The sequence below is a fragment of the Ovis canadensis genome, chromosome 1 (assembly GCF_042477335.2).
Source record: "Ovis canadensis isolate MfBH-ARS-UI-01 breed Bighorn chromosome 1, ARS-UI_OviCan_v2, whole genome shotgun sequence".
NCBI lineage: Eukaryota > Metazoa > Chordata > Mammalia > Artiodactyla > Bovidae > Ovis > Ovis canadensis.
Window position 1 is genome coordinate 190483769 of NC_091245.1, and position 25358 is coordinate 190509126.

The 25358-nt window shown below is 51.9% G+C and overlaps 1 protein-coding gene across 4 annotated transcripts in view; it reads right to left on the reverse strand.

The window, feature by feature from the left end:
- Positions 1-1854: 1854 nt before the first annotated feature.
- Positions 1855-25358, reverse strand: part of SEMA5B (semaphorin 5B) — a 134616-nt gene continuing 111112 nt past the window's right edge. For 2 of the 4 annotated variants that reach the window (XM_069555473.1, XM_069555493.1), the window contains 18 exons: positions 20978-21040; positions 20523-20621; positions 19867-20080; positions 18921-19206; positions 16484-16619; positions 15100-15307; positions 14773-14980; positions 7739-7856; positions 7410-7591; positions 6240-6383; positions 5894-6041; positions 5528-5753; positions 5048-5266; positions 4450-4620; positions 4198-4347; positions 3822-3866; positions 3184-3389; positions 1855-2947 (listed from right to left, as the gene is read on the reverse strand). In XM_069555473.1, coding sequence (XP_069411574.1) covers positions 2789-2947; positions 3184-3389; positions 3822-3866; positions 4198-4347; positions 4450-4620; positions 5048-5266; positions 5528-5753; positions 5894-6041; positions 6240-6383; positions 7410-7591; positions 7739-7856; positions 14773-14980; positions 15100-15307; positions 16484-16619; positions 18921-19206; positions 19867-20080; positions 20523-20621; positions 20978-21040 — 2982 coding nt within the window. In that variant the 3' untranslated portion in view covers positions 1855-2788. The remainder of the gene's footprint in view (positions 2948-3183; positions 3390-3821; positions 3867-4197; positions 4348-4449; positions 4621-5047; positions 5267-5527; positions 5754-5893; positions 6042-6239; positions 6384-7409; positions 7592-7738; positions 7857-14772; positions 14981-15099; positions 15308-16483; positions 16620-18920; positions 19207-19866; positions 20081-20522; positions 20622-20977; positions 21041-25358) is intronic. The other 2 variants (XM_069555483.1, XM_069555499.1) reach the window with 2 other exon arrangements.

Sequence of the window (25358 nt, forward strand, 5' to 3'; positions counted from 1 at the left end):
TCTTCATCCTGGAGAAATGAACCAAGCCCTCTCTTTTTAGGCTCCTACCTTAACCCCACCTTCCCTGATACTTTATTCTTCCAACTTCTGATTCCTTCTGAAATTGAGTGCTCAGGTTTGACCCACATCCACCCTACTAGATGATTGCTATTCCTTCATCTGCTTTCTGTCTTCATATATTATGATTTGGGATTACAGATACATCCTAGTTTTATTGAAAATAGTGACAGAGCTTTTGTTTTTTGTTCTCTATATTTTTGGAGTGATGTTGAGATACCACATTTATTTATATTCCCCAAGTCTCTGCTTTGTTTTTCGACATAACTGTTAATTGTACTTTTTGGTTTCCTGAATTCTCTAAATTTTCCGCAGTGAAAGTATATTACTTTAATAAGAAGAAAATGCACACACATACACACAGAGTTATTTTGAGACAAGAGGGCCCAAGAAGGCTTGGAGCACCCAACCTGGCATCTTCCTCCCTCTTGCTGGAGCTTCTTGCTGGGCCAGCTGAGCCAGTGAAGCCCCTTTTTCTTTCCCACTTTAGCTCCCTGATACTATGCAGCCATCCATGTGGCCTCAAGCACCTGCCAGAGAGCATCACACCCTCATCAGGGAGCACATTTCTGTTTTCCTCAGTTCTGGGCCACGCTATGAAGTAGCCTGTGCCATCCATGCAAGCTAATTGCATGCAGTGTGGATCCTTTCCAGAGTTATGAATGGTCATGCCTCCAAAAACACAGCAGGTTTTATGAACAAAGAATTCAGTGTGTGTATGTGTGTGTGCGTGCCTGTGTGGTGTGTATTTTGCCATGACACATGGGGTTACCTCCCACTGTTGCCATTCCAGTCCCAGTGGCTGGGCATGCCACAGGAATTCTCCATGACTACTTCCTCCAGACCTGAACCGTACCAGGCACATATGAATGACCCCTGTGAAGCAGGCACCCTGGGCCCTGGAACACTCTTGAGCGTCCCTGTCTCTACAAAGTCCAAGGGAATCCAAAGCCCCAAGATCTAGCACAGACCCCTACAAGCTCTGCATTCACAGGGTGAGCAGGAATCCCCAGAAATGCTCGTATGTCCCCTGAGCTCTGACTGGGCTCCGCCTCAGCCTGAGACCACTGCTGTCGCCCTTGTCCTGGTGAGCACAAAGTTCTCCAAGACACACGGGCCCGGAATGCTCTTTTCTTCCTCCCCCTCTCCTCCCCAAGACTCTCTGCCTCCTCTTTCCCCAGGATCTCACACTTTACAGCCTATCCTACAAGTAGATTTTGCTGGGAATCCTGTAAGAATTGATCCAGCCAATTAAGTTAGGAAATTGCTCTCTAAATTTATCATGTCCATCAGTCTCATCCAAAATGGAAGCACTGATTTCCTGGGCTGAGACTTTGAGGCTATTTTGATTTAATCCAGCAAAAACTACAGCAGGCTTCCCCCACCTCACAGGCTTACTCATTTCTCAGTCAATTTTGATTTATTAAACTCAGCAGTGTAAATACCTCATAAAATACCCCTTATTAATACTCCCCTGCGGGACTCAGATATTTCCACTGTGGAGCCTGATAGTGCTGCTAAGGGAACAGGCAGGCATTTCCTGTTGTACTGCCTTGAGTTTTCTGTGTCCCTACTTGTGAATTTGTTTATCTGTAACCTCTTTTCCAACAAGGGTTTAGGGCAACATGTGTGTGGAGATTTATTCACAAATGGCAAGTTATCCTCTATTAAAGTCAAACTCTACCTGGGTCATCTGCCCCACCATGAGAAGACCATCTGTCACCCCAGTGCATTACCCTAATTGATCAGACGATGCCAAGAAGAGCCCACAAACATATGCACAAAGACAACGTTACATTTGGAGACTGGGTATCATCTTTAATTAATCATGCCACAGCCTAACATCCTTTTTGCTGCTGTAGCAGATTGTGATTGTGTGTGTATGTGTGTGTATGTTCCTGAACAGATGAGGGGCCAGCACAGACTCCCAAGCAGGTCTCAGCCAACAGCTACATCGAGCAGCAACTGGAAGGCAGTCTCCAGAGCAGCATGGGGGCTGGACTCCCGCCTTCCTTGCTCCTGGGCTACCATTCGTGCACTCTGAAGGAAAGGCTGAGGGATGTGTCAGCCCAGATTAAAGGACTTCTCAGCAAAGATCAGCCTCCAGCCCCTAGTCCCCACTGCCTCTGACCGGAGGGACGTCCCTGGGCCATGTTCAGACTGCTAGGAGAAGGTGGACAGCCTGGGCCAGCCTTGGTCCCCATGTCATACTGGGGCAGCACCACGATGGCCCAGCCCTGGGCAGAGAATCCAGAACTATTAGGGCCATTAGATTAGTTTCTTTCCAAGATAATCGGGATGCGCCCCAGGCCCTTCCTGGGGCCAGCCAGAGAGGGGCAGACTCAGCCCATGAGAGCCACACAGGCCATCATTTCCAGCCCAAACCTAAGAGCCTGCCTTCCTGATGCCTCACGCTCCAATTCCCTCACACGCCTAGCAGGTCCACAGCCCAGACATGGCAGGGGAGATCAGCACGATGGTGGGTTGCAAGCAGGCCATGAGAGACCTGGGCTGAGCCAGAACTGCAGCCACGTGCCAGCCTGAAGCCAGCCCTCTCCCCCATGGTCACTGCCAGCCAGAGCTCTCTGAAGCCGGATGGGACCCCCGCAAGGCAAGGCAGCAAGTTCCTGGCCTACTGCAGAGGGAGAACACCAAACTGGCTCCACCGTCCCATCGCCACCTGCTCTGTGCCTTTGGAAGGCAAGGAGCCCAAGTCCCCAGGACAGTGATATCAGCTGTTGGGGAAGCACCGTTGTCCAGGTGAGGCCTCAGGCCGGAAGCTGTGTTTGTTCAGTGGGCTTGGGTAGTAGGTGGTCGTGTACACGTTGGTCTGCTGCAATGGGTAAAAGTTGGCTCTGTCATCAGGGATCAGGTTATTCTTGTTCAGGGTCTGTGGGAGAAGGAAGGAACCAGAGAGGAAAGGGTGAAAAGGAGAGATGGGGCAAGGGAACAGGCCAGGGCAAGGAAGTTGGGAGCCCATCGATGAGAGAACATTCTGGCTGTTGACACAGTGTTCTATTTATAATACCACTGCCCCCTCTGAGAGCCCATCCCAGTGATGCCCAGCTTAGGGCCAGGACCCCTGCACCCTTCACCTAGCCCCTGCTTCTACAGGAGGGCTCCCACCTTGAATTCCATGGGTGTGTACTTCTCATTCTTGGGGGTGCCCCCACCCTTGTAGTGCAGGTGGTTGGGGGTGGCGGGATGGACGAGCGTGGACTCCTGGGACTGGTGCTGGCAATGTTGGCAGGACAGGTACACCACCAAAGTCAGCAGCCCAGAGCCCAGGAAGCAGGAGATACCTGTGGCCACCAGGTGGATTAGACTGAACCCTGGGAGAGCAAGAGGCCAGAAGTAAGGAAAGGGCCACTGTGAAGACCCCCCACCAACTGCCTTCTGAGAGGAGGCTCTGAGACATAAAGGGCTTTCAGGCCAGAGCTATCAGAAACAAGAGGGCTGAGTGGCCTTTTCAGCAGGGACCTGTCTCACAGGACCACCTGTGGCTTGGGTCAGAGGCAGCCAGTGGTGTAGAGTTGCGTGACTCCTCTTGAATACAGACTAGACAACCACTTCTTAGTTGGCGGACAAGGGCGGAACTGCCTGGACTCCCCTACATATGGTCTAAAGCAGTGCAGGACCTCAACAAGGTCTGCATGTCTAGAGCAAGAAGTAGACTCCAGATTTTGGAGTAGGTGGGCCTCCTCCTTGTAGGGGTGGTGGTGGGCAGAAATGCAGCGTTGTGAGCTGGGGCAGGTTCCTTTTACCTCCACAGCTGGTGGCCTCATCTACACTGGAGGCAGGCAGGATCACTGCACAAAGACAAGCAGAGTGGGTGTCAGAGGCAGGGAGGGGAGGGGATGGGCTCTTAGGGCTCAGTATGTCTCTCTCAAAGGACCCCTGGGTCAGCAGTAACCTGTGGGACTGGGACTGGCGACTTTCACTCCCCTTTGTCTCCCCCCGAACCTCACCTCTAAGAAGGGTTGGCCCATCCACTAGATGAGAAGGGACAAAGGCCCGAAGTGTGTGGACGTCCCACTCTGGTGTTTCATCCCGCAACCCCCAAAATAGTTCAGAAGGGGAAGGAAGTTGGGGACTCAGAGCAGAAAGGGTGGGTGTGAAGGTGCTGGCTAGAAGACCCACCGGGAATCTCGCTGTAAGGGCAGGGGCGGCTCTGGCTGCTGTTTCCAGAACAAGCGCTGGGCCCAGGGACCAGCTCCTCACAGTGCCTGTCGCGGCTTTGCACTCCGTCCTCGGTGCATGCACTCCACTCAGACCACGGTGACCAGCCTTCTGTGGGTTGTAGGTTGGGATGAAGTTAACTCCTCAGATCTCATAGTGGGGATGGCCAGGCTCCAAAGTTGCTCCCCAGATCCTGCTAGACACACTCAGTACCTGGGCAGGCCTGTGTGGCACACAGCGCCTCCTCCGTGTGCAGCCCGAGACAAATGTCCTCGCCGGGGGAAGGCGCTGGGCTGGTACAGGAACGGGTGCGTTGGTAGTGGCCGCCACCGCAGGAGGCAGAGCATGGGGACCAAGCGGTCCAGCAAGACCAGGCACCCCTCACTGCAAGGCATGGGGTGTGTGAAGGGGGCCGCGGGTGCAGGCAGGGCCCAAGGCAGTCTTTTCCCCATCCCAGGTCACTCTGCCCGGGCCACCCCACCCCTACAGCCCACTGTGAGGGAGTGCCCCCTTCCCTCAGGGGAGGCACGGGAAATGCAGGCTGCAGAGAAGACCCCCCAAACCAACTCCATGTCAAATTAAGCACCTTCTCTGGCTAACCCATTAGGGAAGAGAAAACAGCAGCACAGAGGGTGAGGAAATGCCTGGTCCCTGGGAGTCGCTGCTGTGTCCATTTTCAGGAGCCAAAGAAATTGCTCTGGGGCCCCGTGTGCAGAGTGGGCGGGGAGGAGTGGTCTCCACGCTTGAGCGGATGCCTGGGAGTTCCCTGGGCGAGAGGTTCCCTGGGCAAGATTCCTTGGTGGAGGGTTACCTGGACAAGCGTGCGGGTTGCAGTCCTGATACTCGGCGGCGTCACCCACGCAGGGCAGGCCACCGTTGCGGGGCTCGGGGTTCGTGCATGTTCTCTTGCGGACGCGGAAACCCAGCTCACAGTCCCGGGAGCAGGAGGACCATGGGCCCCAGGCGGCCCAGCCCCCGCTCACCATGAGCGGGGAGGCGCCCCCGCTGCGCAGGAGATCCTCTACCAGGGCTGGAGGAACAGAGGGGGCTGACTTTAGCAAAAATGTTAAGTCGCTTCAGTCGTGGAGTAGGCTGCCATGCCCTTCAGGGAATCTTCCCAACCCAGGGATCGAACCACCATCTCTTACGTCTCCTGCATTGGCAGGCATGTGCTTTACCACTAGCGCCACCTAAGCCTTCTCCCAAACCACAACCCTTCCCCGCCCACGCGTCCCCCAGCTCTCACTTCACCTCCCCCTACTTCCCTGCCCCCATCGCCCTGGGGCTGTACCGTCAGTGTCGCAGGCTCCGGAGCCGTCTGCCGGGCAAGTTCTGGTTTCCATTCTCCTCCGGCCAAACTGCAGCCCGTGGGGATCCGGCAGAGGCGCGCGGCAAGTGAAGCGGAAGCGCTGCTCCTGCCGCGCCCCGCCCTGGGTCACGTTCACCGGCAGCCACGGCGTCCACGGCGTGTTGCGCCGCACTTCGGGGCAGGCCTCGGGGTTGCACGTCTTGAACTCCTTCGGGGTGAGATCCGGTGCTGTTTCACAAGCATGCAGACCCTGGCCTGCCCCTGCGCTCCGATCCCGCCCCGTCTGCCCTACCCTGGGCTGCGGGTCCAAGCATCCCGCGCCCGCCCCCGCCTCGGCCGGACCCTCACCACGCCGCAGCCCGGGCAGGAGTTGCCGTTCTCACAGGTCCGGCGGCGCGACTGCACGCCGCCCCCACAGTTGCTGCTGCACTTGCTCCAGGAGCCCCAGGATGCCCAGAAGATGGGCACCGGGCAAGGCGTGTTTTCGTTACAGAACCTGAGGTGCAGAACGGGAGGAGTCATTACTCCTCCTTTTCCTATGAGAGGTCACTGGGATTGTGAGACTTGGGAAAATTGGGAAAACGAGGGTCCATTGGATCACCCGGAGAATCCAGACCACCTTCTGGGGGGCCCGGGAAGTCGGGGACCTCGGGGCTGGCTTGTCGCGGAAACCTCCAGCCACACCCTAGCTCACCGCTCCTCCCGACTCTTGCCCACGCAGATGCGGCCCCCGTGGCGCGGCGCAGGGTTGCTGCAGCTCCGCTGGCGGACCTGGAATCCGATCCCACAGGAGGTGCTGCACAGGGCCCAAGACGACCACGGTGTCCATGCCCCGTTCCTGGTGGGGCCAGAGGGGGCAGAGACAATGACCCTCTGAGTCCTAGCCTCGCCCATCTAATAACATCTGCATAGATGAGTTTTGTATTGTTGTCAGGACGTGCCATTCACGGGAAATACAATAGCTCCTAACCAAACCATCTCAGGAATGACGTACTCCTGCATTCGTTTGTTCATTCCTCGAACATAGATCGAGGCCTTCTTCTAGACATCAGGCTGTCCTCATGGTTAGAGCACAGAGACAGGACATGGCCTCTACTTGCAGGGACAAAGGACATCTTCTCTAGAGAAGCAGTCCTTTCCCATCTGAAGCCTTTGTTTCAGCCTTGTTGGCTGGCAGACCTTACAAATTGTGGTTCTACAACTAACTGGCTTTTTTTAAGGCTGGGCGATTTATCGAAATCTTCTGTGTTTCATCATGCTCTTACCTTTAAAGTAAGGATGCTGATTGTATCCTACTCCATGAGGGTGTTGTGATGGTTAAGTTAATAAATGGATATAAAATTATTTTAAGAGTGTCTGGAATTATGGATTATTTATTTTAACCACTTTAGGGAGTCCCCAGGTAATAGGTGGCTCTCTCTCCCTCTCTCTCTCTACGTATATATATGTAGAGAGAGAGAGACTCATTTAACCCTCCCAACAATCTTCAGGGAGGGCACTGTAACCCCCATTTAGAGAAGCTCAGAGTGATAGGTGGCTACCGCCATCCCATGCTGTCCTTCCAGTTGGGGACTGCAAGGCTTATTGAGGCTATAGATCGTCTGGGAGTGACTCCCATGCCTATCCAGACTTCCTCTTTGTATGCAAAGCACCACCAGGCAGACACTTCTCTCCCGCTGGCATGGAAACTCTCCCAGTGCTCGTTTCCTGCCTCGGACCTCAGCCACCTGTCCAGTCTCCTACACAGCCCTGAAGTAATTTCTGTTCCTTAGTGCAAACACCTGGCTGGGATGATGCCCCATTTGCTCCATTCCCCTTACTCCATCCCAAGGCCACCGTGGGCAAGCCCTGTATCCTCACATACCTGGAGCAGTTGGCAATGTGAATGGCTGGCCCCAGGCACTCGAGGCCCCCACAGCGGGGTCGAGGGGAGTCACAGGCTCGGGACCGACACAAGCAAGAGCCTGAGTTGTCCCCATCCAAGTGCTCACATGGTTGCCACGGTGACCACGGGCCAAAGCCCCCATCCCGAGTCACATTTCGCACCTGTGGACACACAGTGGGAGCAGGACCCTGTCACCCAAGGCAGGGGCAGGGAAGACACAAGGTCCTAGGGCTGTGGGGACACTGATGGATAGTTGGCCTGAATTCGGGGGAAGAGGTCCCTGGTAGGGGCTACAAAAGGGTGCTCACAGGACATGCTGTGATGTTCTGGGTCCAGAGGCTCATGTTGGAGCTGTCCTCGAGAGTGCTGCAACGCTGCTGCTTTCCATCCCAGCCGCAGTACGGGTCCCGTGCCCCCAGGCAGGCCCTGCCAGACAGAGGTCCGGAGCCTCAAGCCCACTGGACTCCCACCCTCGTCTGCATCCCAAGAATATGCCTGGACACTCCTCTCTGGACACCCCTCTCATCCAGGTGTCTTCCACAATAGTAACTAAGTTCCTTGGCTACTTACTGTATGCCAGGCATCATTTCAAGCACTTTACAAGTGTGAATTAACTCAATGCAACAACTCAGTGAGGAAGGTACTGTTAATATCCCCATGTTATATGGAGGAAAACCAGAGCTAACCCTGGACTCACACTCTTACCCTCCAGAGCCCGCACACTTAACCAAGAAACTACTGAGTCTGAGTACTTGCCTGAGTCAGGGGTTCCACACTGCACATCTAGGGCCACAGGCGAAGATGTGGTGAGCAGAAACCCAAAGAGGCAGTACCTCCCTGCCAGACGCTATGATTATAGTGATGGAAAGGACCTTACAGATGATCTGAATCAGTGGTTCTCAACCCTGGCTGCACATCAGAATCACTAAAGGAGCTTTTTGAAAAGTACTGATAGTTGGGCCCATCCCAGACTCCCAGAATCTCTGAGTGGATGGTAGGGGGTTTAAAAGCTTGTGGATGATTCTAGTGGGACCCAGGTTGGGAATTGTGGACATCCATAATACAACCCTTTTGTTAAACAGAGGAAGAAACAGTCACAGAGAAGGGAAGAGGTATTTCCCAAAGATCACACAAATTTTACGTGACCGAGCTGGGGTTAGAATCTAGGCACCCCCTACCACCACCACCATCACCACCACCACCACCACACTCTTCCCCTTGCGCTTCTGCGTCCCTGCTGGAGGCTGTATCTGACTTCACACACCCATGGGCCCATGCCTTAAAGCATAGATGCAGGGGACATAATCCAGGGTCACCTGGACATCCACACGCTTGTGCTGCTCAGTGGCAGGGCCCAGAGTCCAGTGCACTAACATCATAACTGGGATGGGGCAGGGGTCACATCCCAGGTCCCCCTTCCCAGGCAGGCTGATCTCGTCGATCTGCAGTAAGCCAGGAGAGGAATGGTTCACACACCGATGCACGCCTCAAAGCCCCCACTTCTCACATCCTAGGCTCCTCTCTTTCCTTTCTCCTTCTGACTTAGTCATTGTATCCTCTATAGTTTTTAACAACAAAAAACTGTATCTTTACCAATAAGACTTCAAGGAGGGAGGAAAAGAGTATGGGAATTAGGGAATCAGGATGTGCTATCCATTGCTAAGTAAACACAATCTCAGCTTCTGAAGCCTGAAGGAAGTTCCCTCCAATACCCAGAGAGCCCACCGCTAATCTCAGGGGATACCCTGGGTCCCTTCTGCCTTTCTTTCCCCAACTTCCACTCCCTCTGACAAGGCCTGGCTGCTCCACGGCAGTGGGCCTGCTGTGGACAATCTAGGAGCGCACTGAGAGTGGAGCAGAAATCGGAGGGTAGAAAGCAGAAGAGGCTTGGGGTGAAGGAGGTGCCGCATAAAGAGGGTGGGGGAGCCCGTGCCACGACCTGAGTCTGCAGAGGGATTTTCCGTCGGCCAAAGGCTGCCTGGCACTGAAGGGACACACAACGGAGTCAAGGGGCTGCCCCTTTTCGTGTCTCTAGGATAGAATCTTCCTTTTCTCTTGAAGCTTCAGGGAAAATCACCTGTCAGGGGAGTTCTTTATTTTCGGTGAGTTCAGTAGGCCATATCAGGCTCCAGAGAGAAAAGAAGTTATATGAAGACCTTATAAAGAAGAGAGTGGGGCTCCTCTCCTCGCCAGAGGAGATCAAAGACAGTGCTGTCTCTTGCTCCAGTAACTTATGATCTCATATAAGTGAGACAATGCCTGGGGTTTCGGTGACTGCCAGTCAGTCGATGATTGCCAGTAAGCACACCATGGCCCACCTGGAAATCCAGAATGCTCATCTGTTGCTATGTTGCTACGTTTCCACTTTGTTCTCTCAAGGACAATTTGTGTAAATTATACAATGTACAGGTGCTCATGTTTTCATTCAGGATCAATGGTTTGGTCTGGGGGTGTTTCACCAGCAAATGAGTCAAACTAGACGTCATGGGACTAAATACAATATATGTGCAAAAGCAGTCCCAGCAACTGGTGCTTTTGAGGTTCTGCTTACCGACTGATGTTTGGGCCAAATTTGCTGTGAGCAGATTCAGTCAATCAGAACTCAGTAAAGCCCATTCCTGAGTGTATTTGCCTCAGCTCTCAGAAATGGGTATCAAACTCAAGAAGCACTGACATGGTACTCCACAAACAGTACAGATTAAATAATAAAAAGAGAACTAGCCATGACTAGTGATTAATAATATGATTCTACCCATCAAAAACAATCATATGCTAGAAGAGAGAATGGATAAGAGTAGAAAATTTGAATTGATTTATACAAGGTAAAAACAGAAGATTCTGGAGGAACGCAGTTTGCCTCATGCTACTTCTTTCATCTAGGGTCTAACCAGTTCTAGAACAGTTGTTCCCAGTCTTGAGTACAAATTAGAATCTCCTGGGGATTTTTTAAAACAGCTTAAGCAAACAAAACAAAACCCCTCCTATTTCTGGGCTTTCAGGACTGGAGTAAGCCCAGGCACTGGCGTCTTTAAAATATTCCTCAGGTGATTATAATGAATAAGAGCCTTTAGAATTGCTGTTCCAGGGCCACTTTTGTCAGGGTTCCCAAGTCAAGAGATGAGGTATCCTGTATTTCTAACCCATGACAGGATAAAGAGCAAAGAAACACCCAGAGTAGATGCTGGCCCCAGCCCCTCAGTCAGGATCCCTCACCCTCAGCCTCTCCTACACTCAGTACTCCCAGAGAAGAAAGGAGAGCAGATTCTCCACGGACACATCTGCCCTGCCCTGGCCCAGGTTGCCCGAGGGGATCTGCGAGACTCCCCTGGCACCAGCGCCTGAGCTCTTTGCTTGTCCACATTTGCTGCTTTTGACCAAAGGCCACTTCAAAGCTTCCAGAGCAGAGAATGTCCTTAAGAAAATTAAAGCTCCAAGCAGAGGAGAGTTAAAGTGTGTCTCTGATGGCAGGAATGGGTGGCAGTTAAGAGTTTCTTTCATAAAGTTAGCCCTCAGACCAATAATATATCACCATGTCTTTTTTACTGCAGTGTCTCAAGCAGTCATTACAAAAGGGAACAGGTTCATTCCATGGGCTCAGAAGTAGGACAAAGATGGATGGTGGAATTTACAAGGAGGCCGATTCCAACACCGTGTAGCCATAGTTTCACAATGGGAGCTGTCCACGGTGGAGCTTGGGAGCAAGTGGTCATTACTTAAAATGGCAGTGGAGGGAGCCCAGACCCTCTGCCAGGGAGGGAGGTTGGGATAAGCTGGCAAGACAGGCCCCTCACTCCAGGGTGGCATGAAGGAGGAAGGGGGCTGTTCTTCAGGCATAAAACACTGCTTTGTAGAGCTAGTCAGCATTCATTCCCTTTGCTCCTTCTCCTGTGAGCCCTGGTCTCCCTGTGGTCAGCTCAGTGTCCTGGTCATGCCCCATGGGGCTGAAGTTTGCCTGAGTGAAAGGAGGGATCTAGAGACAAGTCCCTGGATTCTGGACAGAGGAGGGGCCCTGAAGGGGCCTCTGCTTACCTGTCCTCAGCTTCTTGCCAGCTTTGGAAGAAATGAGGAAAAAGGAAAGAAATGTCTATCGTGGCACACAGTAGAACCCTGGGACAAACTGCCTCGCTCCAGCACACATTCTGATACAGTGTGATGGGCAGGTGGCTCCCAGACTCCCAGAGTGCACAGCCTGCTGGCGGCACGGGCTTACTCTGTTCATCCTGTTAACTTCTCATTAACGAGACTGCACGTTTTACATCCACCTGCAGCAGTACAGTAGAGTTTCTACTGTATACACCAAGGCCTCTTATCAGAAGTATTAGATTCCGAACTGACCTCTGTCTATCTTTCTGTCCCACCCGGCCACGCTCCGTGACCTCCCTGCCCCCCGTCTGCAGCACCACGTGCATGGGGAAGCAACTGGCACCATCCTTCCTTTCATCCACTGCAGCCCCCATTACATCATATCTGGCCCAGAGCCACAGCAGCTCACCCTGGCCAACCATCTGCCCTGCGACAAAGCTACTCGCCACTGACTGCTTGATCTTTGTAAAACACCTATTCACACTGCCCATCACTCTACTCCCCTGCTCAAAGACCACTTTAGTGTCCCCAGTCACAGAATTCAAGTCAAAATCCTCCCTTGGCATTCTTAGCTGGCCTCAATCCACTTTCCAGTCCCACTCCTCTCCTGCACCAACCTCCTCTCAAGGCCAAATAATCAATCAACTTCAGGATCAGTCATGTGTGGAAGGCCACTTTGTGCATGGGGCTGAGTGTGGCTCCCCTGGTGGAGTATAGAAAATACTGGGACACTGGCTTTACCTTCGAGGATTTACATCCCCTTAAAGAATAGGGTACATGTGAAAAGTTTAATAATGACACAAGAGTTAAAGAAGACAAGATACGAGGGAAACACCATGATTCATTGCCAAGCAGTGCTGTCTGTATTCAATGTCACAGATGCTGAGACTCCAGAGAGCCCAGGAGGCTGATGGCCCCTAAATGCATTTGCAGAGATAAAAAAAGGAACTAGGACACTAGTTACCAATGATGACTCACTTGCTGGACTAGGTACTTCGTGAGCATTATTCCCAATCCTTACAGTTTGTTTGCCAAAATTAAATAGCATGCGTCTTAAGTCACTTCCCTGGTGGCTCAGATGGTAAAGCGTCTGCCTGCAATGAGGGAGACCCAGGTTCAATTCCTGGGTTGGGCAGATCCCCTGGAGAAGGAAATGGCAATCCACTCCAGTATTCTTGCCTGGAAAATCCCATGGATGGAGGAGCCTGGTGTCCATGTGGTCGCAAAGAGTCAGACACGACTGAGAGACTTCACATAAGTCACTTCAGTAGTGTCTGACTCTTTGCAACCCTATGGACATAAAATGGGTCCTTGACCTGCAGGAATAATTATCGAGGTGTGTTTGGTGCTTGAACTCCGAACAGTATATTCTTACATACTTTATCCAGCTGATTCTCCAGTACCTCCTGGAGCTGATTTTGTACATGTTAGAGGTGGGAAAGGCAATGGCAACCCACTCCAGTACTCTTGCCTGGAAAATCCCATGGACAGAGGAGACTGGTAGGCTGCAGTCCATGAGGTCGTGAAGAGTCGGACACGACTGAGCGACTTCCCTTTCATTTTTCAATTTCATGCATTGGAGAAGGCAATGGCAACCCACTCGTGTTCTTGCCTGAAGAATCCCAGGGACGGGGGAGCCTAGTGGGCTGCCGTCTATGGGGTCACACAGAGTCGGACACGACTGAAGCAACTTAGCAGCAGTAGCAGCAGAGGTGGGAAAACTGAATGCCTGAAGATCTGTTCAGCTGTTATGGCCTAAAATGTATCTCCCCAAATTCATGCATTCAAGTCCTATCCCCTGGTATCTCAGTGTGTGTTAGTTGCTTCAGTCATGTCTAAATCTTTGTGACCCAATGGACTGTATCTTGTCAGACTCCTCTTTACATGGGAGTCTCCAGGCAAGAATACTAGAGTGGAAAATTAAATTGCTTCATCACAATTTCCCCCTATTTTCCCACTGAGAAAGCCAAAGTTCAAAAGGTTCAGTAACTTGCTCAAGATCATACAGCTGGTGGAGCCCCAGGTGTATCCAATTCCACCACTCAAGCCCCTTGCAGTATACCCCCGTCTCTGCCCACACGTCAGTCAGATTAACATCAAGGCTTCTCTCACCAACCAGAGCCCTAAGAGAAATGAATGTTCCAGGCCTTGTTTCATCTGGCCTCCCTCTTCTCACGCCGACAGCCTGCAAAGAACTCTGAGTGCGGGAGGGCTTAGCACGTTTGGTGCTTTGCTGATGGAGCCCTGCATTAGGACTGAGGGAAGTTTGGGCGTTTGCCCACTGCCTTCCACTCCCAGCCCACCCCCAACCCCACCCCCTGTCAACCCATGACCTTCCAGCCTCCTCTCCGGTCCTCCAGGCCCATCCTCAGTTCCTAGCACCCTCCACCAGGACTGGACAACAACCATTGGCAGCAGGCATGCCATTTGTCTCCCAAATCTTGAGAACAGATGGGCACAGCCAGGAGGTCCCTGTGTTGCAAAGGCCACAGGAGCCCACGGGGCCTTGGCTATACCAGCTGCAGGCAATTTTTTATTATCTCCATAATGGGGGAGGGGGGGCAGCTCAGGGTAGCCTCCGGTGGTTAGGAGTCTGAGATACATCTGTGTTTGGCTTTGGGACAGGTTTTGTTTCCCCCTTAAATGCCAGTGTCGTTATCAAATTTGTGGATCCACTAGAAGCTAAGGTTTGGAGAACCGATGGCAGAAGCAGCCGGGAGGTCGGGTCTCCACCTGGCTCCTCACCTCCACCCTACCCACGCCAGATCTCTCTGCCTCTTCTAAGTGGGGAAGTTAGAAGGGCAAGCTTGGGGAGCATAGCCTCCCATCTGCCCTCACATCTGGGTAGTAAGTGCTGTGGTTTCAAAGATAAAGGCCCCTCTCTGAACTGAAGGGACTGAGAGTAAATCGGCTGGAGATGGCCGCCAGGCCTTCACTACGGGCTTGACAACAGGGATAGCAAGCCACCACCTTGTGCTCAACACATCCTCCTCCTAGGGAGAGTGATAAGTGGTTTGCGCAGATTATCCCAACCAGCCTTCACAAAAACCCTGCAAAGATTTATGAGGAGGAAACCGGGGCTCAGAGAAGTGACTTGTCCAAAGGCACACATTCCGTGACTGCGTCAGGATGCCACCCCAGGGGGACCTTGACTCCTAAGCTCCATCTGTTGGATCTCCAGTTCCCAGGGAGATCGACAGAGATCGGCGCTGGGAATCCGGCTCGCCAGCCCGCCCGCCGTGGCGCGGTACCCACTCACCCCTGGCTGCGGTAGGCGGCGCACCTCTCCAGCGGGACGCGCAGCACGCCATCGCTCAGCCCCACGAAGAGCGCGCGGGCGCTGTGCACGATGCGCAGGCTGCGCAGTGGCTCCCGGCGCCCGGGGGGCAGCACGTGCAGCTCCTCCAGGTAGCAACCGCGGAGGCTGCGGCTCGTCGTGGACAGTGCCTTCAGGATGGTGCCCGACTCTGAAGGGACCAGATCAGGGTGGCCTTGAACCTCAGGGTGGCCCCGGAACCTCGCAGCCCAGTCGCCCACCCCTCCACCCCCTCCCACCCGGAGCACCGGCGGGGAGGGGCGGCCTCACCCGTGCCGATGTAGAGCACGTGGTAGAGCGTATCCTTGGCCTGCACAAGGTCCACCACGAGGTGTGAGAAGCGCACGCTGTCTTGGGTGACGCAAGGCTCCGGTGTCACGGGCTGCACAGCCTCACTCATCAGGAACAGGCGCTGTGCGTCCTGCAGGCTGCGCTCCGTCAGGTTCTCGTTGGGGCCCACCTCCGGCAGGGTGCCGCACTGCGGCGGGGAGCCGGTCACACGTGCCCAGCCGCTGGGCTGCCATGATCCCGGGTCCCCTCCTTCTTCCTCCCTACCCAGTCCCTGATTCTCCAGCCCCTGCTCCCCACCCCCAACATCCCCGCTAGGGGTCCTGCACTCTCTTCCAGGAAGATACCTCATCTTTGGGAACTAAGGGACAGTAAAGCTGGGAAAATGGGGGAGGAGGGATGTACCAGGAATGGAGAGGGCAGGGAGATGAAAAGGGGGCTTGATTATCCAAAAGCTGATCATATGAGTGTAGATAACAAGGGTCCTGTTATTTTATGCTGTCTCGGTCAGTGCACTCCTCACCCCGCCACGTTGGGCCAAGCTCTGCCTTCCCTCTCCCGTGTCCCTCTCATCTCAAGGTTCTTACCCCTTCTAAACCAAAGCTGGAGGGCAACTGTCATTTACTGAGCATGTCAGGTGCGTATCATTCTAGGGATCCTGGTCAGGTGCATGTCAACCCTCCAACGAATCTATGAGGTTGGTGGTATTATCCCAATGTGCCAGATCAGGGTAAAGGGACTCAAGGAGGTTGAGTGACTTCCCTAAGGTCACACATAGAGAGGGCTAGATCTGGGTCAGGACTGTATGACTGAAAAGCCTGAGGTCTTTCCCTGCTCCGTTCTGTCCCCTGGGCAGGAAGTTGGACGGATATGAAAGTCAACCATCTGTATTTTTCTTTGTCCTGTGGCTCTTCCCGCTTCTCCATCACACACTGGGGATGCTCATACCACCCTGTCTAGGCTCTGACCAGTCCTGGTACTCAGAGACCTTCTGGGCATCACTACCCATGCTGGGTAGACTGAGAACAAACTCCTGGCCAGACAGCTTGTGAGTGTGCCCCACACCCCCAGTCCCCCATACTGAGGAGGGCTGAGGTCCGACCTCCCTCCCTGTCAGGAGGTGAGGGGTCACATTTAGAGATGGCTCAGAGCAGGCTGCCTTGCTCTGCATCCCATCCACTCTTCCTTTCTCTCTCCAGTCTTGAGGTTTCCACCCTCTTAGGGAACCCCTGCAGACCCCACAGATGGGCATAGACCAGCAGGGACACATTTGGCAGTTACACTAAGTAGTTGGGCATCAGCTTGTGGCTGATAGTCTGGGGCAGGGTGGTATGTGATGCGAGGGAAAGGGGAGGAGAAGCAGTACCTGGAAATTGGGGATGGGGTTGGCGATGGGGAGCCAGGCAGCCCTGGGGTTCTCCTGGTAGCGAAACGGGCCATTAAAAGCCTGGGAGATGGCACTGAGATTGAAGGCGCAGACAGCAGACGCAGCGATGCTGTTTCTGAAAGGCAAGAGATGGCGGGATGCTGCCTTCTCTGGAGGCCTCGGCACCCTCCCCTAAATCCAACCTCCAGCTGTCAAGTCAGTGTGGCACAGCTCCAAGGCTTACTGAGCACCTAGGTGAGTCTGGGGCCTTCTGTATCACGGGGATCTCAGAGAAGGAGGAGACATGGTCCTTATGCTCTGGAAACCCCCCAGGAAAAAAGGAGCCATGGATGAGAAAAACTGGTGGATCCTTCTGTGCTTCTCATCCCCTTCCTTTATTCAGTGGGAGGGCAAACAAAGTCAATGGTTTTCAAACATATTAGTTCATGGTCCACCATACATTTTATATGACAACTCAGTATGACACACACATACTATAGACATACACATTTGCAATGTGTTTTCATGAAACAATGTATCACCTTACTAAATACATTATCCTCTGATTTTTTTCCAGTCAATTCTGTTTTATTATTTTACTAAAAAAATAAAAGCAACAACCTGGTTACCAAACCAGTGTTCTATGCTGCAGCTCAACACCTGCAGCCAGATGACCTCTCAGATCCCTTTCATTCATAGAAACAAATGTTTCTCTGAGTCTGATGTGGACAGTTTGGAGAGAGGATACCAGTACACCAAATGTTACCAGGCTGTTCTCTGCACTCAGTCCCTCTCCCAAATATGTGCGTTTCACCACCACCACCCTCCCCACACCCCCCCGCCACCTGGTCGCAGCCCCCACTCTCTTCCAGGACACCACACTGTTCCTGCAGTAAGTCCAGTTTCCTCTAATCCATCCTGCATGCGGGAACTGGAGTGACTTGCCAAATGCACATCTGAGCTAGCCCTTGTCCTGCTTCAAACCCTCCAATAACTTCTCCTTACCCTTAGGATATAGATCAATACCCTTAAAGCAGTCTACAAGGCCCTCCTGTCTATAATCCGCCCATGCCTGCCCTTCAGCCAACTCTCGTGTCTTTCTGCTCCTCACCCACCAGGTTCCTGCCACACAGATCTCCTCTCAGTTCCTCACACATTTTTCCCCACCTTGAAACTTTGTGCATATTGTTCCCTCAGGCTGGAATGCTCCTGTCCCTTCGTTAATTCCCAGCCATCCTGTAGATATCACTTCCTACAGGAAGCGTTCCCTGATTATCACCCCTCCATAGTGATCATAGCTTCTCTGCACACTGCCCTTTCCCTCTGGAGATTTTCTTGCAGTTAAAACTGGGCATTTAATAACAACCCTCTCGAGAACATAAGCTCCTTATAGGCAGAGTCAGGTCTGCTGTTGCTCGCTGGCCTGTCTCCCACCCTCACCTCCATTTGACAAGAACCTGGGACATGGAGAAGGCGCACAATACATAAACAATTTGTGGTTTAAACTAACATTGCTATTTTCCCCTGATGCCTTACCCGTGACTCCTGCCCTCTGCTCACAGCTGCCTACCTTCTACTGCTGACGGTGGACTGGTCACTAAGCCCCAGCTGTCAGCGCCCGGCTCCCAGCACATGGCTGTGTCACATGTCTGTCCCCTAGCTTGGATGGCTTCTCTGTTCCAGCTTCCCTGCTTTCCCTTCCCCCTGTCCATAGCCCATTCTGTGGCTAATCTGGCTCTCATCCAGTCCTGCTAGCTGGGCCCTAAGTAAGCAAACACCACTCTCTGCTTCCTGTATTTCTGATGTCCTTACTGAGAACCCCCCTCAGCATGCTGGACAGCAAATTCATTTCTCGGTCTTTGCTGCCCATTCAGCATTCTCTGTACAAAAGTCACCTGAATGGATCAGCCTATACACAGAAGGAGGCATGGAGGACAGACTCATGATCTCAGTGGGGGGTTACCCTTCTAATTCCCAGCCTGTGTTTTCCAGGGCAGTCAGGATTGCGACAAGACTCTGCTGGTTAGATTTAGTGGGATCATGGCGTCCTGAAGTTGGAAGGGTAGAGACCTCTCTGAGCGTCTCCTGTGGGCAGCTGGAGGACCCTCCCAGGGCTGTCACCCCCTCATCAAAGACAGCCTGCTGCACTTTCATCCCCAGCAAGTTCTTCTTTCATGGAGTCACAATCCAGCTCCTTCTATTTTCCTCACATCTGGCCTAGGCCTGCCCATCACAGCAACCCAGAACAAGTGCTCACCTCTCAAGAGGCAGTGAGCCACAAAATCCTCAAAGGACCCAGGGCAGAAGGCACGGCCATCCCCATTTTACAGAAAGAGAAACGAAGACAGGGACTTGCCCGAGGCCGCCAGGCTGTGAAGGCAGGTCAGAACTGGTCCCTGACATCCAGGGGAGAGTAGGAGGGAAGGCAGGGACTCACACGTTGGTGGTGAAGACCCCGTAGATGAGGTCCTGCTCGGGCAGGTGGAAGGCGCTCTGCAGCTCGTTGTAGTAGAAGGGGACCTCACCCGGGCGGGAGCAGTTGAGCCGGGCCTTCATGAACGTGGTCCAAGTGTCCTCCAGCAGGAAGCGACCTCCCACATCGTTCTTGCACACGCGGGCCACCCGAGAGTACACGGTGCGTCCACAGTCGTGCTCCACTGCGTTCTCCCGCAGGAAGAAGTATGCAAACAGCCCGATGTCATAGGCTGCAACAAAGTTTGGCTCTGGGGACAGAAGAGGAACAAGGGGTGGGTCAGGCCATGAGGGAGGAAGAAGACAGAGCTGGGAGCACTCGACCCCTTCCATTTCCTTAGATGGGCATCCTACAGCCCCCGCCAGCTTGGTGACCTGGGGGCGCTAACCCTGTTCCCACCCCCAACACAGAGTGCAGTTACAATAGTTGACATGTATGACTGAGCACTCACGGTGCTCCAGACACTGCTGTAAGTACTTCATATGGATTAGCCCATTGGATCCTCTTAGCAAGCTATGAGGTACACACTACGATTGTCCCCATATCACAGATCAGATCATTGTGGCACAGAGAAGTCAAGCATTTGCTCAAGGTCACACAGCTCATTAGCAGAGAATCAGGGATTCAACTCCAACGGGCAAGAAACTCCTAATACCATCCCCCAATCTCTTCTTTCCTGTAACCTTTCCTCCTCATCAATTCCTAACTCTCTCTCCCCCCTCATAGTCTGCCCTCCATCTGCTCTGCATCCTCAGGACATCCGTGATTTCATCCAGAGTCCATCTGCGACTTGCTGTGGTCCTTGCGCAAATGTCTGCCCTACCCTGGTTGGGCAGGAAGGAAACTGATGGGGGTCAGGGTGGGCTGGCTGGATTAGAACCAGGGGAGCCCTAGGGCTGGGTCTGCTTACCATTAAGCCACTTGGAGTTATACTGGGCGGTGCGAAGTGGTGGCCGGCTGCCCAGGCTGCGATAGATAGCGGGGTCCCGACCTGAGAAGTCGATGACTGTGGCAGCGTAGAGCTCCCCCTGAGAGGAGATGACGGCAGTGGAGTTGTGGCGTGGGTCATAGGGGCAGCGGGCCACACCATTGATCTTCTCCACCGTCCGGCTGAGGTTCCCCACCTGGGGACAATGGGGAGATGGGGCTATTTTCCTGAGACCCTGGGGCTGCCTGTTCTTTCCCTGGAATTTTGCTTTCTTCTGGGTCCCTGGTCTCTCTGGACCTCTCCTTCCCTCCACCTCCTTCTCATTGCCCCCCACAGTCCCTCTGAGGGAGCAGTCATCATGGAGGGCAGAGGCTGTTCCCAGAGTTAGGACCTTCCAAGGTGAGGTTGAATTTTGATGAACAATGAATAGTTTTTAGCATAAGTATATCCCAAATCTTGCATGGGATATACTTATACCAAAATACTGTCTGTTTTTAATCTGAAATTCGAATCTAACTGGGCATCCTTTTTGTTTTGGTTTATGTGCTGAACTGGCAGCTCCATCCTGAGGCTGTGTGCCTGAGTGAGAGAACCTCTTGGTGTCCCCCTCTGTCTGCCCGACCCCATGCAGCCCCCACCTGTCTGCTGGAGCACACTGGGGAAAAGGCATTGGTCCCACACATGAACACTTTCCGGCCAGTGACAATCAGGACTCGCACGTAGTTCTGACACTCCTCCTGAAGCAAAAAAAGGGAAGCAATAGAGGGACAAGCTCTCCAACTGCAGAGCTAGGTGTCTTTCCCTCACTCCACTGTCCCACAAATATTCGAGAGCATTGCTCTGCCCCAGATGCACCCCACTCCACCGTGGAGGGAGCATCTGTGACTGTCCCCCTCCCTCCCAGGCCAGCTCTCTGCCTCACCGCCCACTCAGATGCTCAGGCTGCCTTCTTGACTACACCAGGAGCCCCTGGCTCATCCAGGCTGGGTCTCCCATGTAGGTGGCCTCGTGCCCACACAGTCACCCTCTGGCCCCCCCATCATGGGCCTCCTGCCAGCTCCAAGCCAGGCCCCTGCCTACCAAGGCCACCTACCTCGGTCTTCCCTTTGCTTTGGCAGGAGCGGCGCGTGTCCTCATTGGAGGCCCACTCTGTGGCCTGTGGGAGGAGCACACAGACATCACACAGCCATGTCACTCACAGCCAGGGCAGGCAGTGGCCGGGCTGGAGGAGACAGAGAGCTGGGAGATGGCCAGCCATGGCCTGCAGGGTAAGGTTCCTCTCACAACATCCTTGCGGGCCAGCAGGGCTGCCAGACCTCCTTACCCAGAGACATCCTCTTGGCCCAACACCCTCTATACCTGCTCGGGTCGAGGAAGCCTGGAGTAACAACCCCTTTGTCCCCCATCATCCCCATGCGGCTCTGGCCTGGGGCCTCCCCCACCCTTCCTCCCCCAGGTCAGCTGGGGAGAAGTAAGTGGCCAAGGAGGACCATCAGTCCCACCCCAGGCCCTGAGTAGGAGACAGGAAACATGCCTCAGTTATATACCAGATGTTCCTTAAATGAATGGGAAGCAGAGAGGCTGCCAACCTTAGCTACAGAAGAACAATGTCACCTTCCCACTGCAACCCTGGAAAGTCCGCTATGACTTGCTGCTGGGATGTGGGAGACAGAGACTGGAACCCCCATTCCTGGTTCAAAAGCTATGTGTGCTTTTTTCTTCTTTATCCCACTGTCTCGAGGACCTAGGACTTCCCCTTTTTTGCTTGCTACCCTCCGCCCACCCCTGTGCAGGCAGCTTCCTTGTTTCCCTGTAGCATCGCTCATGCTCTATTGTGGAATGATGTTTGGGGGACACAGCTTCAATTCAGGGCCCCAGAGGACATTTCGTGTTCTCAAGTGCCCTTGGCATGAAGACAGAGCTGTCCCCACCCAGGAGGCCTTCTTCCCCTGCACCTACTCCGCCGGTACTTCCTGAGACCCCTCCCAGCCACTGAAGAGCAACTGGGGAGGAAAGATACCCTTCACATCCAGGCAATGTCAGCCCCGGAGCGTGGTTTGTTGCATATTTCTGGGTCACATGTATAAACATGAACTGCCTACCTGTCCTGGGAGAGGGAGCCCTGAACAAGCAGCTCCTCCATCCGAACGAGCAAAAAGAAAAAAAAAAAAAAACCCACCTGCTTTTAATTGCTAACAGAAGCCTTCTAGGCTTGCGGTCACTGTTTACTGAATTCCCAGGGCCTAGGATGCGGGAGGGGAAGGGGTGGCAGGAGCTAGAGTGGCAGAGCTGTTCTCTGCTGTCCAAAGTCGCAGCCCCAGTGCCCCTGGGCAGAGGGAGAGCTGACTTTGGCAGACCCCAGATTTGGGAGCTGGGTGGCAAGTTTGGTTGTGCCCCCATCAGACTGATGACCAGGCTGGGCTTATTCTGCCATGCCATGCCTGGAGCTCAGGCCTCTGCTCCCAGACTTTCCTTGGAGAAAGGCAAATGACCCCTGGCACTTGGACACAGAGTCATGGGCTTCACCTGGACAGGAACAAGGGAGCCATTGTCATACTCAGCACCCATCAGCTCCCAAACTGAGCCTGATGTGAGAGGAAAGAGGGACGTAAGCAAACTCAGGGCCTCTAGGGGCAGAAAAGCACCAAGACCCACATACACTGCAGATGTCCAGGCCTAAAACTCTGGACATTGGGCCTGTGCTGCAGGGGGGCAGTGTGGACAAAGGGGCCTCCCTGGGGCCTTGGGGTCCCTGAGCACAGGGGCATTTCAAAAGGGTCAACTTTATTTCTAAGGGGATGGGAATCCCACTGTGAGGGCTGGGGGCTCATGGAGGACAGGTGTGTACAATCAGGGGTTAGACAAAGTCACATGGAGCTGAGCACGGGGACAGAAACTTGACACACCTGTCTCTTCATTTTACAGGTGAGGAACAGGAAGCTCAGAAAGATTGAACAGTTTTCCCGAGGTCACAAAGCTGGTAAGCAACAACCCCAAGATGCAAACCCAGACAACTGTAACTAAGCTCTTTTTGTTACATCGTGCAGCCTCTCACTGTGAGTAGGTTTCTCAAACCAAAAGTTAGAACATATGGCCTGAAAAGAATATGTATATTTATAATGATTACAGCACAGAACTGGCTTGAGTCATTTTATTTATTTTTATTTTATTTCAAAAATTATTTTTATCAAAGCCATGATGCACAGAGTTGAAAAAGTTAAATAGTCTGAAAAAATGATTTAAAAGACTCCAGGAACAACTCCTCTCACACACCAATCCATTTCCCAAGGACAATTATTTTAGACTCTTTAATTTTTCTATATAAAGAAAGATGAGCATGGAAGAATTGATGCTTTTGAACTGTGGTGTTGGAGAAGACTCTTGAGAGTCCCTTGGACTGCAAGGAGATCCAACCAGTCCATCTTAAAGGAGACCAGTCCTGAATACTCATCGGAAGGATTGATGTTGAAGCTGAAACTCCAATACTTTGGCCACCTGATGCAAAGAGCTGACTCATTTGAAAAGACCCTGATGCTGGGAAAGACTGAAGGCAGGAGAAGAAGCGGACGACAGAAGATGAGATGGTTGGATGGCATCACTGACTCAATGGACATGAGTTTGAGTAAACTCCACTCTGGGAGTTGGTGATGGACAGGGAGGCCTGGCGTGCTGCAGTCCATGGGGTGGCAAGGAGTTGGACACGACTGAGTGACTGAACTGAACTGAACTGATTTTTCTATACGTGTTTTTAAAAATCCAATTTCTCAAAAATATGTATCAATCTTAGACTTCATTTTCTGACTTCCTGTTATGGAGGTGAATTTTTTTTTCCACTTACCCATCTCCATTCTCTCCCACCCCTCTCCTCTCCCCGTCCTCCCATTATAATTATGTAATATAAATTATTTAATATTTTAATATATTATACTTTAAAATCAACACCATTATTTATATCACTGTGGAAATTATTCACTGCTACCAACTAGAACCCTAGATTTGACTGAATGTAGGACACCATTGATTGTAACATGAATCATTAAGAAAGAAAACATGCTGGCAAATTCCTTTATTACTTACATTTTTAATGTAAGCTTATTGGAAGTATTTTTACTTAGATATATATTTAATCATACATTAATTTTATGCATACAAAAAAGAAAAATGTAAGCAAAATTTTTTAAACCTTCAGTATTTTTAAACCTTCTTTGAATTCAGAGTGTTCATCTCTTCTGAGTCACTTTTCTATTCCGTCATCAGTGCTCATTTTTTGTTGTTTTGTTTGCTTGTTTTAGACCATCATTTTATGAACTGCCCAGGAAGCCAATGGTGCAGCAATTCTTCAAGAATATTTCTCTTTGGTTTCCAGAATTTTCTTCCAAGTTATTGCCCCCCACTTGACAGGTTGGATGCTGGTGCTTTCTTGATCTTATCAGCAGGTTTCCACAGAAGGTCTCTGACAAACCAAGACTCATAGTCCCTCCTCATATGATCCTTAAATGGTTTGTGAACTGAAATGTCAGTGGCTTGCTGTTGCTGGATGAGCACACCAGGAATAATGACCAAGTTCATGCCTGTACAGTTAGAGACAACTCCATCAAGACTGCAGTCTGCCAACGGTGACTGTAAAATGCCTTTGATAAAAAGCTGTGGCCTGATTTCAGACTCAGTAAAATGTGAAAACATATGCCTCTGAGAATCAATGAAATATGCCTATTCTGACAAGGTTTCCATTCTTGACCAACTTTTTGTTTCTCCTGGGCTGATTAATTGTCTTGATTTTCTTCATTGGCTTGTTTTATAATGTACCTATCACTGAATTTTCCCAAATGTCCAACATTCTCTCTCAATATTATTTGCTAACTGTACACACAAATGGTTCAGATAACCTATTAGTTCCCATTGCCTTCCTCCTGCCCCAACGTCCTGCCTCCTACCCCAGTATGGACTGGTCCTCCTGTTTGGCTGTTAACCTGGGACTTACCTCCTCTCCTCTCCTGTTTGCTGAATCCCATGTTTCCCTCTTTCTTGAATTATTGGCTTATTTTGGTAGAACACATCTTCAGTATCTTCCTATGAAAAGGAACATGGTAGATCAATTTTTTAAAATTCTTGCATGTCTTATTCATTCTATCTTCATACTTGATTGATTCTTTTGGTATAGAATTCTAAGGTGAAAGTTATTTTCACTCAGAATTTTAAAGACATTTATTTCTCCATTGTCTTCTAGATTCCAGTGTTGCTATTGAGAAGTCTGGTGTAATTCTCAGTCCCCATCTTTTGTAGTGACCTTTTTCTCTTTTGCTTTAGAAAAGAATGCTAGAAACTTTTAGAATCATCTTTTTGATCCCAGTATACTGAAATTCACACTGATGTGCCTTAGTGCTGGTCTCTTTTGGGAACTCAGTCAACCCTTTCAATGTGAAGACTCATCCTCTGTTTTGGCAAATTTTCTTATGTTATTTCATCCTTAATGT